General features: G+C 41.5%; 2 protein-coding genes across 2 annotated transcripts in view; both read left to right on the top strand.

The window, feature by feature from the left end:
* The window catches only part of LOC128685295 (uncharacterized), a 298,082-nt gene extending 284,685 nt beyond the window's left edge, over nt 1-13,397 (top strand). The window contains exons 2-3 of the mRNA XM_070082746.1: nt 8,179-13,264; nt 13,389-13,397. Coding sequence (XP_069938847.1) covers nt 8,261-13,264; nt 13,389-13,397 — 5,013 coding nt within the window. The 5' untranslated portion in view covers nt 8,179-8,260. The remainder of the gene's footprint in view (nt 1-8,178; nt 13,265-13,388) is intronic.
* On the top strand, nt 12,875-14,352 carry LOC138852425 (uncharacterized). The gene has a single exon (XM_070083075.1). It carries the CDS (start codon nt 13,415-13,417, stop codon nt 14,336-14,338), a length of 924 nt encoding a protein of 307 aa, XP_069939176.1. The 5' UTR covers nt 12,875-13,414; the 3' UTR covers nt 14,339-14,352.
* The last annotated feature ends 773 nt before the right edge of the window (nt 14,353-15,125 follow it).

The raw sequence follows: 15,125 nt of genomic DNA, 5'->3' as shown, positions 1-15,125 counted from the left end.
TCCTGGCCTCTTGTAACCTATCACATTCTTGAAACTGTATCTGAAGTTTGCTTTTGCCTGTTCCTTATCTAGCCTGGTCACAGACCGGGCCACGGGGGCGTTGACCCCAGGAACTCTCTCCAGGTAAACTCCAGGTATCCAGTGGTTCATTTGTTTTTAAGTTTCCATCGTGATTATATGCTGTGTTTGGTTATCATGTTTCCTCTATTCCTGCTATCAGCCAGCATGGTCATCTTTATCATATCACCTCTGTTTCTGCTATCAGTTTCTCAACAGTCCCCTGGATTCACATCTTTCATAATCTCCCGAATGAATTAAGTCATGGTTATATCACATCTTACACCTCTTCCCGTCTGGTACTGCTAGTCTGGTGGTTATTCCTCTCAGCTCTAGCGTCAGTCTTGCCATGTTGGTGCTGCTTAAGTTGTGACATTTAGGTGAGTACATAAGAACATAAGAATGGAATAACACTGCAGAAGGCCTACTGGCCACTGCAAGGCAGGTACTTATCAAAACCACCACTACCCAAAGCTACCCAAGAATTTACACCCGTACCCACGACACCAATCAAACCCAGCCCCTCCCACTCATATATTTGTCCAATCGCTTTTCAAAGCTACCCAGAGTACAGATAGGAAGCACGTCTGTCTCGTACTCGGCAAACGGAGGATCAAGCCTCCACCACGTCTTACCCTGAATGACCCACATGTGTTTAACGCATATATATATGTGTGTGTTAAATTCGCCAACCAGTGGTTTCTTTAGTCAAATGTGGAGAAAAACGTTTTTCCCTCTGTATTGAACTGAAGCAGTCACTGGCTGGCGAAACGTTTCCTCAGTAAAGATACCCAGATGTTGCACAAGTATCTCATTCTTAAACTTGTCGGTTTGTTCATCTTTCCTTTGCACTGTCAACAGCATATCTTCTCCCATGTTGAATTCTATAGTTTTTTCCACTCCCTTTCATGTTCTCTTTATTTTGCACTTGTGATTGAACTCTAGTGGCCACTTTCCTGTCAATGTTTACAACCTGTCTAATTTATGTTGGAGCCTTCCCATATCTTCTCTATCTTTCTCGATAATTGTACATAATCTGCACAGTGTTGAACATAGGAGAGTCAGTTCCAACAAGTCATTTATGTATCAGGGAGAGCAGGGGTTCCAGCACTGATCCTTGAGGCTCCACTTGTGAATAGCCCCATGCCACCTGTCTCACTATTCTCTCTCTCTCTCTCTCTCTCTCTCTCTCTCTCTCTCTCTCTCTGCGGCCCGTACTAGTGACCACAGACAGCATGGAATTGTTGTAAAAACGGTACCATAGGTAGCTCTCTGCCTTCTGTTCTCCAGGTATTCGTGAAGGGAAATTGGCTTGCGTGCGTACTCGTTGTGTGGATTGCGTGGGTGTTGTAATCTCCCCCCCCACCCCCCACAGTAATAGCTAAAACTAGCAAAACACCATTCTCACCCTTACTGCCGCTGTTACAGTCGCTGATAAGCAATCTCGGTCCCGCCTCGCGATATTACACACTTGACTGATAAACTTACGAGTAAAATACTTTCTCCTGCCTTGTGCTTACTTCCTTCTAACTACTGGAAGGATCGTAGACGGAGGCGGAGTCAGAGGGTCAGTTTTACGACAAAACCTGCACTGTCTACATCGTTCTTGTTAGAATTGTCGGCAGTTGGATGGCAAATTGGCTTATTATCCTGGTGGTCTGTGTGGGGCTGATAACTGAGATAAGACTGGTCTGTTGAGGCACTGTTTGGCTGGGTAGTGTAGCTTGTACTGTGAAGTAAGGAGGATTTGTTTGTCAGTGTGATGCTGGTGGCACTGTATTTGCTGGTGGCATTATACTCGCTGGTGGCACTATACTCGCTGGTGGCACTGTCCTTGCTGGTGTTATTTGGTTATGTTGGTATTAGTAGTAACGTTAGATCAGTGTGCTAGCAGTATTGTACTGACTGGTGGTAATGTGGTGTTGGTGGTAGTAGTAGTGTAATAGTGGTAGTGTGGTAATGGTGGTAGTACGACTCTTGTGATGGTGGTAATGATCACTGTGGTAGTGGTAGCGAGGTGACTCGGGGTATCACTGTGGTAGTGGTATTCGGGTGATTGCCGTATCACTGCAATAGTAGTAGTGGTGTAATTGTGGTAATGATAATTATGGTAGTGTGGTGACAGTGGTGGAAATAGTGCGGTGATTGTGTATGGGGAAACAAGTGTATATACCTTTGATATACCTTTCACGACTTTCGAGAGTCTTCCTACTCCCGGAGCCCGTTCATGGGCCAGGCTCCTGTAGATAGTGACGGGGTTTAGTAACGATGCTGGAGGGCAGCATGAAGCCAGATTAAGATCATGCTTGTGAGTGGCTGTATTCAAGCTACGTATTACAGAACTAGTTACCTCTCAATCATGTAAAATTGTGCCAATTTGCTATAAGGATCTTATAGGAGTGACGGTGACATTGGTGGTTAAAAGATTAGCCTTGGTATGGGAGGTGCCTCGTAGTTAAGTGGCACCTTTTTTTTTAACTCTCAGCCGAAGGATCCGGGTTCAGTCCCAGGCGAGGTGGGACGTAGGGGCAAGTCTCCTAACACTTGCTGCCCCTGTTCACCCATCAGTAAGTAAACACTTGGATGTTGGTAGTGTTGTGAGTTACATCCCAGGGGAGAGAATAAACATCTAGATGTTGGTAGTGTTGTGAGTTACATCCCAGGGGAGAGAATAAACATCTAGATGTTGGTAGTGTTGTGAGTTACATCCCAGGGGAGAGAATAAACACCTAGATGTTAGTAGTACTGTGAGTTACATGATGCTGTATTCAAGCTACGTATTACAGAACTAGATACCTCTCAATCATGTTAGTAGTGTTGTGAGTTACATCCCAGGGGAGAGAATAAACATCTAAATGTTGGTAGTGTTGTGAGTTACATCCCAGGGGAGAGAATAAACATCTAAATGTTGGTAGTGTTGTGAGTTACATCCCAGGGGAGAGAATAAACACCTAGATGTTAGTAGTGTTGTGAGTTACATCCCAGGGGAGAGAATAAACACCTAGATGTTAGTAGTGTTGTGAGTTACATCCCAGGGGAGAGAATAAACACCTAGATGTTAGTAGTGTTGTGAGTTACATCCCAGGGGAGAGAATAAACACCTAGCTGTTAGTAGTGTTGTGAGTTACATCCCAGGGGAAAGAATAAGCTAAAATATTTAACTTTCTTGTGTTTTCCCGAATACAGATTTTCCCTCTAATGTGGTATAGTATGAGTGGCGATGTTATGGATGATTTAATGTGGTGAAGCTTGAAATTGTCTCTGGCACTGTCTTGTGTAATGGTACTCACTTCCTGTCTACACAGGAGCTGCTGGTATTCACCCAGGATTTGTGTGCTATTATTGTTAATATTGTTATATTGTTATTGTTAATATTATGTTGTTATTGTTAATATTGTTATGTTATTATTGTTAATATTATGTTATTATTGCTAATATTGTTATGTTATTATTGTTAATATTGTTATGTTATTTTTAATATTATGTTATTATTGTTAATATTGTTATTGTTAATATTATGTTGTTATTGTTAATATTATGTTATTATTGTTAATATTATGTTATTATTGCTAATATTGTTATTTTATTATTGTTAATATTGTTATGTTATTATTGTTAATATTATGTTATTATTGTTATGTTGTTATTGTTAATATCGTTATGTTATTATTGTTTATATTGTTATGTTGTTAGTGTTAATATTGTTATGTTATTATTGTTAATATTTTTATGTTGGTATTGTTAATATTGTTATGTTATTGTTAATATTGTTAGGTTGTTATTGATAATATTATGTTATAATTGTTAATATTGTTATGTTGTTTTGGTATTATTGTTAATATCGTTATGTTATTATTGTTAATATCGTTATGTTATTATTGTTAATATCGTTATGTTATTATTGTTAATATCGTTATGTTATTATTGTTAATATCGTTATGTTAGTATTGTTAATATCGTTATGTTATTATTGTTAATATCGTTATGTTATTATTGTTAATATCGTTATGTTATTATTGTTAATATCGTTATGTTATTATTGTTAATATCGTTATGTTATTATTGTTAATATCGTTATGTTAGTATTGTTAATATCGTTATGTTATTATTATTAATATCGTTATGTTATTATTGTTAATATCGTTATGTTAGTATTGTTAATATCGTTATGTTATTATTGTTAATATCGTTATGTTATTATTGTTAATATCGTTATGTTATTATTGTTAATATCGTTATGTTAGTATTGTTAATATCGTTATGTTAGTATTGTTAATATTATGTTATCACTGGGACACTTAACAATGTCACGGGAGATAAGTTACTCCACTGTCTTGGTTTACTCTATATGAACATAATTCCAGGGGTCACCCCCGCGGCCTTTTGGATGATGGCCTGATGAACCAGGCTGTTGGGGCTAGCTGCACGCAGTCCAACGTAGGCACCACAGCCCAGCTGATCAGGAACTAACTTGAGGAACTTATCAACTCCCCTCTTTGCTCATTCGAGTAAACTACGTTCCCCTGAACGAATTTGCTTGGATTGGCTCATCTTTTCTGCAGCACTGCAAGCTCCTGATGATGTGTTGATTGCAACACGAAAGGCCTACAGCTATAAGTCAACTCTTCCCGTGATTGTTTTGCATATCTCTATATATGTTGGACATGAGAGCGATTGAGGTGTATAAATGGAAAACAGGAATTAATAAAGGGGATGTAAATAGCGTGCTAAAAATATCTAACATAGACAGGACTCGCAGCAATGGCTTTAAATTGGAAAAATTCAGATTCAGGAAGGATATAGGAAAGCACTGGTTTGGTAATAGAGTTGTGGATGAGTGGAACAAACTCCCGAGTACAGTTATAGAAGCTAAAACGTTGTGTAGTTTTATAAATAGGTTAGATAAATACATGAGTGGGTGTGGGTGGGTGTGAGTTTGACCTGACTAGCTGGTGCTACTAGGTCGGATGCCATGCTCCTCCCTTAAGTGACGTGACTGACCTGACTTACTATTTTGTACACATTTTGTGTGCTAGTACACTATGATCGCACTGTTGAAGGCTGTTGCAAAGTGTGTGTGTACGATATTATGTTTGTCTTCCAGTGCATACAAGACCATGTCGTAATGGTCCAGTAGTTGTGAGAGGCAGGAGTGACCCTCACCTGACCTCTGAGTCCACGCCGCCCTGCGTTGTGAACGTTTTGTGATTCCTTGCGTTTAGCAATCTTGCGTCTTAAAACGCGTTCAAACGTTTTAATAATGTGGGACGTTTTAATGCTATAGTTTTTCTTCTGTGGTTATTTTGCTGTTATTTTTTGTGGAGTGCGGTGTATGCGTGTGACTTTGTAAATGGTCGAAATTGGGCCGAAACGTCGTCGTAAGCGGGTTGTGTTCTGTTCAAGTCACGGTATTGTGCCTTTTTGTTTTTTGCGTGGTTTTAAATGGCTACGGGTTGATACTTATGTCAATATAACTTTTTTTTTCATTTTTCGATAAATATTCAACTCCGCGAGTTTGGGTTTGAGACTTAGTCCACTTGTATTCTCATAGACGAGGGGGGGGGGGTCAGGGTTATATTATAAATTTTGGATATATTGGAAGAATTTTGGGTCTCAGTCAAGGAAAAAAATATTTTGAATTATCAGTCTTTAGTCTGGCAATTCAGTCTTTAGTCTGACAGTTCAAGTGAACATTGAACTGTCAGACTGTGTCGAACTGTTTTATGCATTTCTTCGTGTAAGTTCCACATCCTTCAAGTAAGACTTGGTGTGGTTTTAGCCTTGGATTTTGCACATTTTGGGTTTCTTTATATGAGGCCTGGTCACAGACCTGGCCGCGGGGGCGTTCACCCCCTAAACCCTCTCCAGGTATACTCTCCAGGTAGACTCTCCAGGTAGACTCTCCAGGTAGACTCTTCAGGTAGACTCTCCAGGCATAGTTCAGTAATGGCTTTTGTCCTGACTGTTTCCTGGACCCTGACTCTCTCTCTCTCTCTCTCTCTCTCTCTCTCTCTCTCTCTCTCTCTCTCTCTCTCTCTCTCTCTCTCTCTCTCTCTCTCTCTCTCTCTCTCTCTCTCTCTCGTATTTCTTTTTCACTTTTGAGAATGTGTGAAACTTTAGAGAAGATCAGTGATTTGTCGTCTTCGCTTGTATAGGAAGCGTTTTTCCATCAAACTTGCATCTACTCTTCCCTTTCCCTACAGGCATGAATCTAGATGTCACCTCTGGTGCCAGTGAGCTCATCCTCTCCACACTCTGGCTTACATTCATGTTATTCATATCTCCCCAGCATATTAACTTAAGGTTATTCGTTATTTTATACCAGTTAGTATAGTGATTGTTGATGGTGCATTTGTTGAGTGTACCTTCATGAGACGGTGCCCAAGACCCCGTGTGTATGCCAGTCTTAACTTGAATTAATTTAATGTATTCAATACCATTGTTTTCCCTATCAGATTCTCATTATTTGTGAATATAAGGTCGTGGGTAGTTTCTGCTCTGATCGCTTCCACTATTTATGGACTTCAGGCAAATTTACAAGTCTTAATAGTTTGTTTATGTTCATCTGAACTGCATCTTGGGATTTTCTTTGCTACTACAGTATTTGTTTCATTTTAGATGTTTTAAAATTACAGTTACTAAGATGTGTGGAGCCGATTTTAAAAAAAAAATTAAGATAGTATCCGATTTCTTTGAGCTCCTGGAAAGTTAAATCTGGTGACTTATATACAAGTTCGATAACTAGATTCCGGTATTCAATTTTTATTGTCCAAATTTGTACTACATCAGTGTAACAGTGGCCCGTGGCCAGGTGATAAAATCTCTCACTTCACACGCTGAGGGTCTGGGTTCGATTCCCGGCAAGGGTAGAAATATTGGGTATGTTTCCTTACATCGGTTGTCTGTGTTCACCCATCAGTAAAATGGGTACCTGGGTGTCAGTGGACTGGTGTGGGTCGCATCCTGGGACAAAACTGACCTAATTTGCGGGAAATGCTCAGCATAACAATTGACTTTCTATATAGTAGTATGTCAGTGACGTCAGCTATGGTCTGTATACCTTGTACATGTACTGGTAGTAAATAAAGATGTTATTATTATTAGAATTAGAAAATAAACAATTATAACATACAAGTGCAACTAATGTGACATTTATTGTGGCAACGTTTCGCTCTCCAGGAGCTTTATCAAGCCTGGAGAGCGAAACGTTGCCACAATAAATGTCACATTAGTTGCACTTGTGTCCTTTTACTTTACATATTGTCGGTAATTCTACCAACTTTATTACAACATACAAGTCGAAGATTCTGCTGTGACTCTCTTTGTTTCTAGGTAAACTGTACCAGTTGTGTCTATTTCATTGTCAAACCAGTTTTTTATGTGGGGTTTTGTGAAAGTTGCGAACATCTCCTTCAACTCGGTGAGGTGTTGTTGCATGGTTAATGATCTTGTATATTTGCAAAGAGGAAATGATGTAATATTTGGTTGTCTGGAACGATTTTTTGCTGTTATTGACATTAATATCTGCGAGTCTGATAAGGAAGTCACTGACTTTGTTTCTAATCTTATACGGATCTGAGAGTGTTAGTTTAGTATGTTTATTATGCACCACATACCCATCCTGTGGGGGGTAGTCAAAAGATTACAAAGGTACATAATTGGTCCAGGGACTGGACTCCAAAGTCTGAGAGTGTGGATTATTTTTGTCATTTTTCTGTCATTCTTGATCGCTTACTCGAACTAAAAGGCTCCAGTGTGTGGATGGTTGTAAATGCTTAGTGTGATACGTAGCTTATTCCTCATTGTTCCTTTCATGTGGTATGCTAGTGTGTGTTATAGCAGTGTTTGTTACTTATACATAACACATTTTAGGGTAAAAATGTTTGTGGAAGGTATAACGAGATGAGCCTTTAATTAAAAGATAGGGGTTAAATCTAGGTAATTTATCACTAGTGTAACCTAGCAAGTGGAACCGTGGCACGAATGTATACTAGCGTTCGTAAAGTTTTTTGTAGAGTTCGTGAATGAAGCTGATCTTAACTGCGTCCATTAGAGCCATGGAGCTTAAATATCAAGATTTATTTGTTATATAGCTTGTATTTCATATGTTTTTATTTACAGGTGTACATTTTATATTGTTTATATATACAACACTGTAGAAATGAAGTGTTTACGAGTGTGTGACAGAAAGTAACATGACAAAATGGAGAGTGACTATGATCCTTTAGTTAGAACCCTGACCACTGTTGCTGAAGATGACGACCTTGTGCCTTGGTGCCCTGATGGTGACCATGGCACCTGTAAGGCCTATCTGGCTCATGTCATCAGTGTGGACGAGGAGGACAGCAGTGAGGAAGGAGCGGAGGACCCAACAATTCACAGCAGTTACCCCATTCTTTACATGAGAGAAAATGGGGTTGAGTCCTCTGAGTGTGTCGAAGGAGAAACTAAAGTGTCTTTCGTGAGTTGCTCGCCAGACGTACGTGCTGGTAAATATTTTAATACAGTGAATGATTTCGTTAATGAAAACGATGTTAGTGATGTGTTGGCTAAAATGTGTTATTGTGAGGGACAGGTCATTGACAGAGATGATAATGGGAATATTAATAACGTGAGGACATGTGAGGAAGCCTGCGACTGCAGTGTTAACATCAGCGATGTGATTAGTGAAGACGTGGAAGAGGTCAGGCTGATAAGTGCATCGTCAGCCGCCGAGGCTTATAACTCTCCCCAGTTTGCAGCGTCTCCAGCACAGCCCCTTCACGGCAGTGCTGGACACCCTGATGACGGAGATGACATAAGGCGACAGGCTGGCTATCTGGGTCATCATGTGAACATCCCTTGGTCATGCGTAACCCATGATATAAGCGAAGTTCCACAGACTATCTCGAAGGCTTTTTCTGATGTGAAAAGTACTGACGAGGTTGTTTTTCGCAAGCAGGCTGGTGGGCAGGATGGCATTTTCTGTCTCGCTGGAGAGGACCAGACCCAAGGAATGCCGCCCTCGGAAGCCCTGTTAGAAAAATCCTGTAATGTCGATGATGAGGATGATTCCTCGTCTGGTTGGGCCTCCAGCTCTGCTCTCACAGTAGAAGAGGATATGACTCCAACAACAGGAGACAGAGTACCAGAGTTAACATCGGATTGTGAACGTGCAGCACACGAGGATAAGAATGTTGACAGTGACATAAAGCCGGATTTCAACGAAAATACCGAGCTAATACTTGACGATCCAGTTTATAAGGCAGTGAGGCTCTGCTGTGGTAGCACCAGTGACCTTAATGATCTTGAACACGAAGGTGCGGACGTCATAATTGAAGACTTGGGAGATGGAGAAAGTTGCCAGAAATGTGTTGATGATATGGCTCAAAGCGAGAGTAACGAGTCGAAAAGCGAGGAAGGAGGTAAATTAAAACAGTATATAATTCAGCTTCTGCAAGAGAGCGAATTTGGTGACACTAAAGAGGATATAATGAGAGGAGAGGTAAACAAAGATATGGATGAGCAGATGAACATTAGCATTAAAATGTCCGTTGAAGTTCCTGAAAGTCACTTAGAAGCTGAGGAACTATTCAAAGTGGACAACCCGCAGGAGAAGACGAAGGACCTGCCGGAGAATGAAGACGTACAGTTGATGGTCAAGGATGAGATGATAATGGTATGTAGCGTTGAAAACGAAATTCAGTACAAGCACAGCATCAATACCGAAGGTAGCCAGCCCAGTTATAGCATTAATAACGAGGACCTGGTACCAAATGTAGATGATGAGTATCCTCTCGACAAGGCCCCAGGCGCCGGCAGGATGGAGTCCCACAATGATAATGACGTGATATCTGACATATCCGGTCCAACTAATATTTGTACAGTCAGTACCCATGGTGATGAGTGTTCGGACACAGTGTGCGTTGCTGAAGCAGTCTTTGGAAAAGAATTTTGGATAAAGGAAAGTGATAAAGTATGTGTGGAGGATCAGAGAACTGAGGATGTCATCATTCTAGAGGAAGGGGTAGGCACTCAGGATCTCGGTGAATTAATAGAAGAGAATGAATGTAGTTTTTACGCAGTAGTGACCGAGGCGAGTGACGTGAAAGGAGACGCAAGTCTTACATCAGAGTGCCACCACGAGAATTGTGTTGAGTCGCTTCCACACTCCCACCACCTTCAGCACTGTGAGAGCCTTTATGAAGGTACCTCTCAAGCAGTGATTACTGACCCAGTGGAAATTTCTCCTGGAGATGAAAGTACTCTTGAATCTGTGAATCTCTGTGACAGTGAGGCGGGAGAAAGTGAAAGCAAAGTTGAAGACCACATTGACTTAGATCTTTTGCCGCAGAGTGATATTAAGCTTTCTTCAGAGTCAGCTGACAGGTGTTTAGGTGTTAGTTGGCACAGCTCCTCACAGTGTGTGTGTCATCCTTCTAGGGAGAACAGCGTAGAAATACGTGTGCCAGAGGCTGAGAGCCTTGATGCAGATTTTCTGAATTCAGACGGAGCAAACAGCAAGAACGCTTTTGGTGTTGCTAATTTTAAAGAAGTCCAGACAGAAGAGTCTCCTGTGTACGTAGAAGAAGTTGTTTGTGGTGTGTACGTGAGTAGTGCTGACGCTGCTGACACCACTAGCGAGGAGGACCAGCAGGACAGGGGTGCCTTGGAGAGTGCCAGTGTGACAGTCGATGAGACAACTGTGCCTCGGGGTGATTACGTAGACGAGGCACCTGACTGCACCCTTAGTGAGGACAAGAATCATCGCGAGCACAACCTTGAAGAGAAAAATTGCTACACAAGAGTAAGGGAAGAAATAGCTAAGGAAGTAGAAGATGAAGATGCGTCAGTACAGGATGTAGATGCATCGGTAGAAGGTGAAGATACTAATTTGGCACTGAAGGAACAAATCAACGAAGTACCACTGGAAAACGAAGGGGGAAGGGAAGAAAGTGCAATAGAAAGTAAGAAAGGTAACAAAGAGAGACCGCCAGTCACCACTGAGGACCCAGACAGTAGCCCAAACTTGCTATTGACATCACCGGTGGACACTGACAGCGGCAGTGACACTGAGAGCCTATTCATACACGCCTGCTGTGAGGGAGGAGCCTCCAGCAGGAGCCAGGAAAGCACGACCTCCCCACCCGAGGAAACAGAAGAGTACTTCGATAACCAATACGACCATGACTGTGAAGGTGGTAGCTGTGGTGACAATGGGGTTGTCGTTGTAGGTGACGTGTGTGACGGTGGGACTGATAACTTCACCAGTGTCCACTGTGATAACCTGTTAGTACTCTCAGAGGAAGAGTGCGCTCGAGTAATAGTGACATCAGAGTACATCCCTGCGTGTGATGAACTGGGTGATGAAGAACAAGTTGATGTAGTTGAAGAACAAGTTGATGTAACTGAAGAACAAGTTGATGTAACTGAAGAACAAGTTGATGTAACTGAAGAACAAGTTGATGTAGTTGAAGAACAAGTTGATGTCACTGAAGAACAAGTTGATGTAACTGAAGAACAAGTTGATGTAACTGAAGAACAAGTTGATGTAGTTGAAGAACAAGTTGATGTCACTGAAGAACAAGTTGATGTCACTGAAGAACAAGTCGATGTAACTGAAGAACAAGTTGATGTAACTGAAGAACAAGTTGATGTAGTTGAAGAACAAGTTGATGTTGAAAAACAAGTTGATGTAGTTGAAGAACAAGTTGATGTAGTTGAACAAGTTGATGTCACTGAAGAACAAGTTGATGTAACTGAAGAACAAGTTGATGTCACTGAAGAACAAGTTGATGTAACTGAAGAACAAGTTGATGTAGTTGAAGAACAAGTTGATGTCACTGAAGAACAAGTTGATGTAACTGAAGAACAAGTTGATGTAACTGAAGAACAAGTTGATGTCACTGAAGAACAAGTTGATGTCACTGAAGAACAAGTTGATGTAACTGAAGAACAAGTTGATGTAACTGAAGAACAAGTTGATGTAGTTGAAGAACAAGTTGATGTAGTTGAAGAACAAGTTGATGTAGTTGAAGAACAAGTTGATGTAGTTGAAGAACAAGTTGATGTAGTTGAAGAACAAGTTGATGTAGTTGAAGAACAAGTTGATGTAGTTGAAGACCAAGTTGATGTCACTGAAGAACAAGTTGATGTAACTGAAGAACAAGTTGATGTCACTGAAGAACAAGTTGATGTAACTGAAGAACAAGTTGATGTAGTTGAAGAACAAGTTGATGTCACTGAAGAACAAGTTGATGTAACTGAAGAACAAGTTGATGTAACTGAAGAACAAGTTGATGTCACTGAAGAACAAGTTAATGTAACTGAAGAACAAGTTGATGTAACTGAAGAACAAGTTGATGTAACTGAAGAACAAGTTGATGTAGTTGAAGAACAAGCTGATGTAACTGAAGAACAAGTTGATGTAACTGAAGAACAAGTTGATGTCACTGAAGAACAAGTTGATGTCACTGAAGAACAAGTTGATGTCACTGAAGAACAAGTTGATGTCACTGAAGAACAAGTTGATGTAACTGAAGAACAAGTTGATGTCACTGAAGAACAAGTTGATGTAACTGAAGAACAAGTTGATGTCACTGAAGAACAAGTTGATGTAACTGAAGAACAAGATGTCACTGAAGAACAAGTTGATGTCACTGAAGAACAAGTTGATGTAACTGAAGAACAAGTTGATGTAACTGAAGAACAAGTTGATGTAACTGAAGAACAAGTTGATGTAACTGAAGAACAAGTTGATGTCACTGAAGAACAAGTTGATGTAACTGAAGAACAAGTTGATGTAACTGAAGAACAAGTTGATGTAACTGAAGAACAAGTTGATGTAACTGAAGAACAAGTTGATGTAACTGAAGAACAAGTTGATGTAACTGAAGAACAAGTTGATGTCACTGAAGAACAAGTTGATGTAACTGAAGAACAAGTTGATGTCACTGAAGAACAAGTTGATGTAACTGAAAAAGAAATTGCAGCAACTGAAGAACAGATCGGTGGATCAGCTGAAGAACATGCCGAAGAAACTGAAGAACAAAATCTTGTAAGCATCGAAGAGGGATGCGTTCACCTCGCCAGAGAACGTCAGAACAAAAGAAACCAGCAAAGCGACTCAGAACAAAATAACATCACGACTGAAGAACACGGTGACAGCACAATAGAAGAACTGTACGAAGAACAAAGTAATGTTAGTGTCAGAACGAGTGTTGATCCGGTAGGAGAACAAAGTTTCGCAGAGCGTGAAAAACATTGCATCAAAATAACAGAAGAACAGAGTGGTGAGGGTGTTGAGAGTGAACAAAGTGTTTCAGGTGAGATAGAACAAAGTGAAAACACAGTCACAGTAGAACAGTGTAGTGCTGTTATGAGGGTCATGGACGCCGCCAAGGAGAGAACAGTTGATGTAGAGAGAACGTCAGATGACGGCAGTGTTGTAGAGAGCAGTGAGAGTGCCAGAACCAGTAAGAGTTTTAAGAGTGAGAGCAGTAATCGTGATTCGGGTACTAGTTATCTCAGTGAAGGTGACGATACGGGCGACGATGATGACACTCTGGTTGGTCGTAGCAGTGACGGTGACGGGGTCATCATGAGCGGTACTGAAGAGGGGGGTAGTAGTAGTTGTAGTAGTGGTGGTGGTAGTTGTGGTGGTGATAGCAGCAGAAGCAGTGGTGGAAGCTTCTTTAAGTCGCACAGAAGAGACGACAGTGGTGTGGAGCTGGGCTCCTCTCCTCTGGAGCACCAGCACCACCACCTGCCTCACCAGCACCACCACCTGCCTCAAGATCACCACCACCTGCCTCACCAGCACCACCACCTGCCTCACCAGCACCACTACCTGCCTCTGGAGTACCACAACCTGCCTCTGGAGTACCACCAGCACCGCCGCCACACACTGTGCTATCAGCACGCCATCGATCTAGATTGTGGCAAACGGAGAAGTAGTGAAGAATGCTCACAGAGTGAAGGTAGCGAGTGTGAGGTTGAGAGGGGCCGGGAGCTGGAGTCTCCGCGCTACCACGATGATAACATCAGTGTACAGAGTGAGATGATGCTGGAGGCACCTCCTGAAGGAGTAGAGGGCGAGGAGGCGGCAGAACCAGGCGGCAGGAGGTTCAGAAGGAGTCGCAACCACCAGTTCAGGATTGGTAGGAGGTTCAGCAGCCAGAAGATGGTCAGGAAGATGAAGAAAGCCGTCCACTTCGGCAGAAAGTCTGCCGAAGATGACATTGATATTGAGGTGCATCCTACCAAGCTTTCCGCAACACCACAGCAGCAACAGCAAAGGTAAGTAAATGCTTATTGTCGTTGCCTGTCTCCCATACTTTCCCATCAATTTTCCCAGCAACAACAGCCTGGCGGGTCACAGACCAGCCAGGCTGTCTGGCTGGTCACAGACTAGCCAGACAGCACTGTTAATGTTTGCTTATGTACATCAACTATGACATGTGACGGTACACAGTCATCATCAATGACAGTAACAGCATACACACATCAACTATGATAGTAACAGGACACAGTCATCAACTATGACAGTAGCAGTACGCAGTCATCAACTATGACAGTAACAGTACGCAGTCATCAACTATGACAATAACAGTACACAGTCATCAACAATGATAGTAACAGTACACAGTCATCAACTATGACAGATGACTGGAGATGCTGTAAGCAGAAGTGAGCATCCACAGTCTTGGATTGCACAGTATAGTCATTACAGTAATTACGGCAATACAGTGACGTGTAGTTACATCAACCTGGCAGCAGCAGCAACAGTCATCCCATTACAGCATCTCTCCCCGCACGTTAGTCTTCATCATTATAACTCTGGGCTCTCCAAGTCCTCCCTAAAATTGTTGGTGTGGGAAGACAAGACGAGGAGAGGGAGTAATCTGCCCCTGTTAACTCATTCTTTAGATGGGTTATTTTATCTTAGGGTTCTTCTGTTTGGATGTTTTGTTCCTGCTAGTAATTTTTTGTATAGATTTACCTTGGAATTTCTTGTGTTTCCTTTGTATTTATAAAGTAAAAACACCAGAGACCTTTTGTGAGACAATTTAATTTAGTCTGGTCATTCA

The sequence above is a fragment of the Cherax quadricarinatus genome, chromosome 8, assembly GCF_038502225.1.
Source record: "Cherax quadricarinatus isolate ZL_2023a chromosome 8, ASM3850222v1, whole genome shotgun sequence".
In the NCBI taxonomy this organism is placed as follows: domain Eukaryota; kingdom Metazoa; phylum Arthropoda; class Malacostraca; order Decapoda; family Parastacidae; genus Cherax; species Cherax quadricarinatus.
The sequence above is the reverse complement of the archived record's forward strand: the minus strand, read 5'-3'. Positions and strand labels throughout refer to the sequence as shown.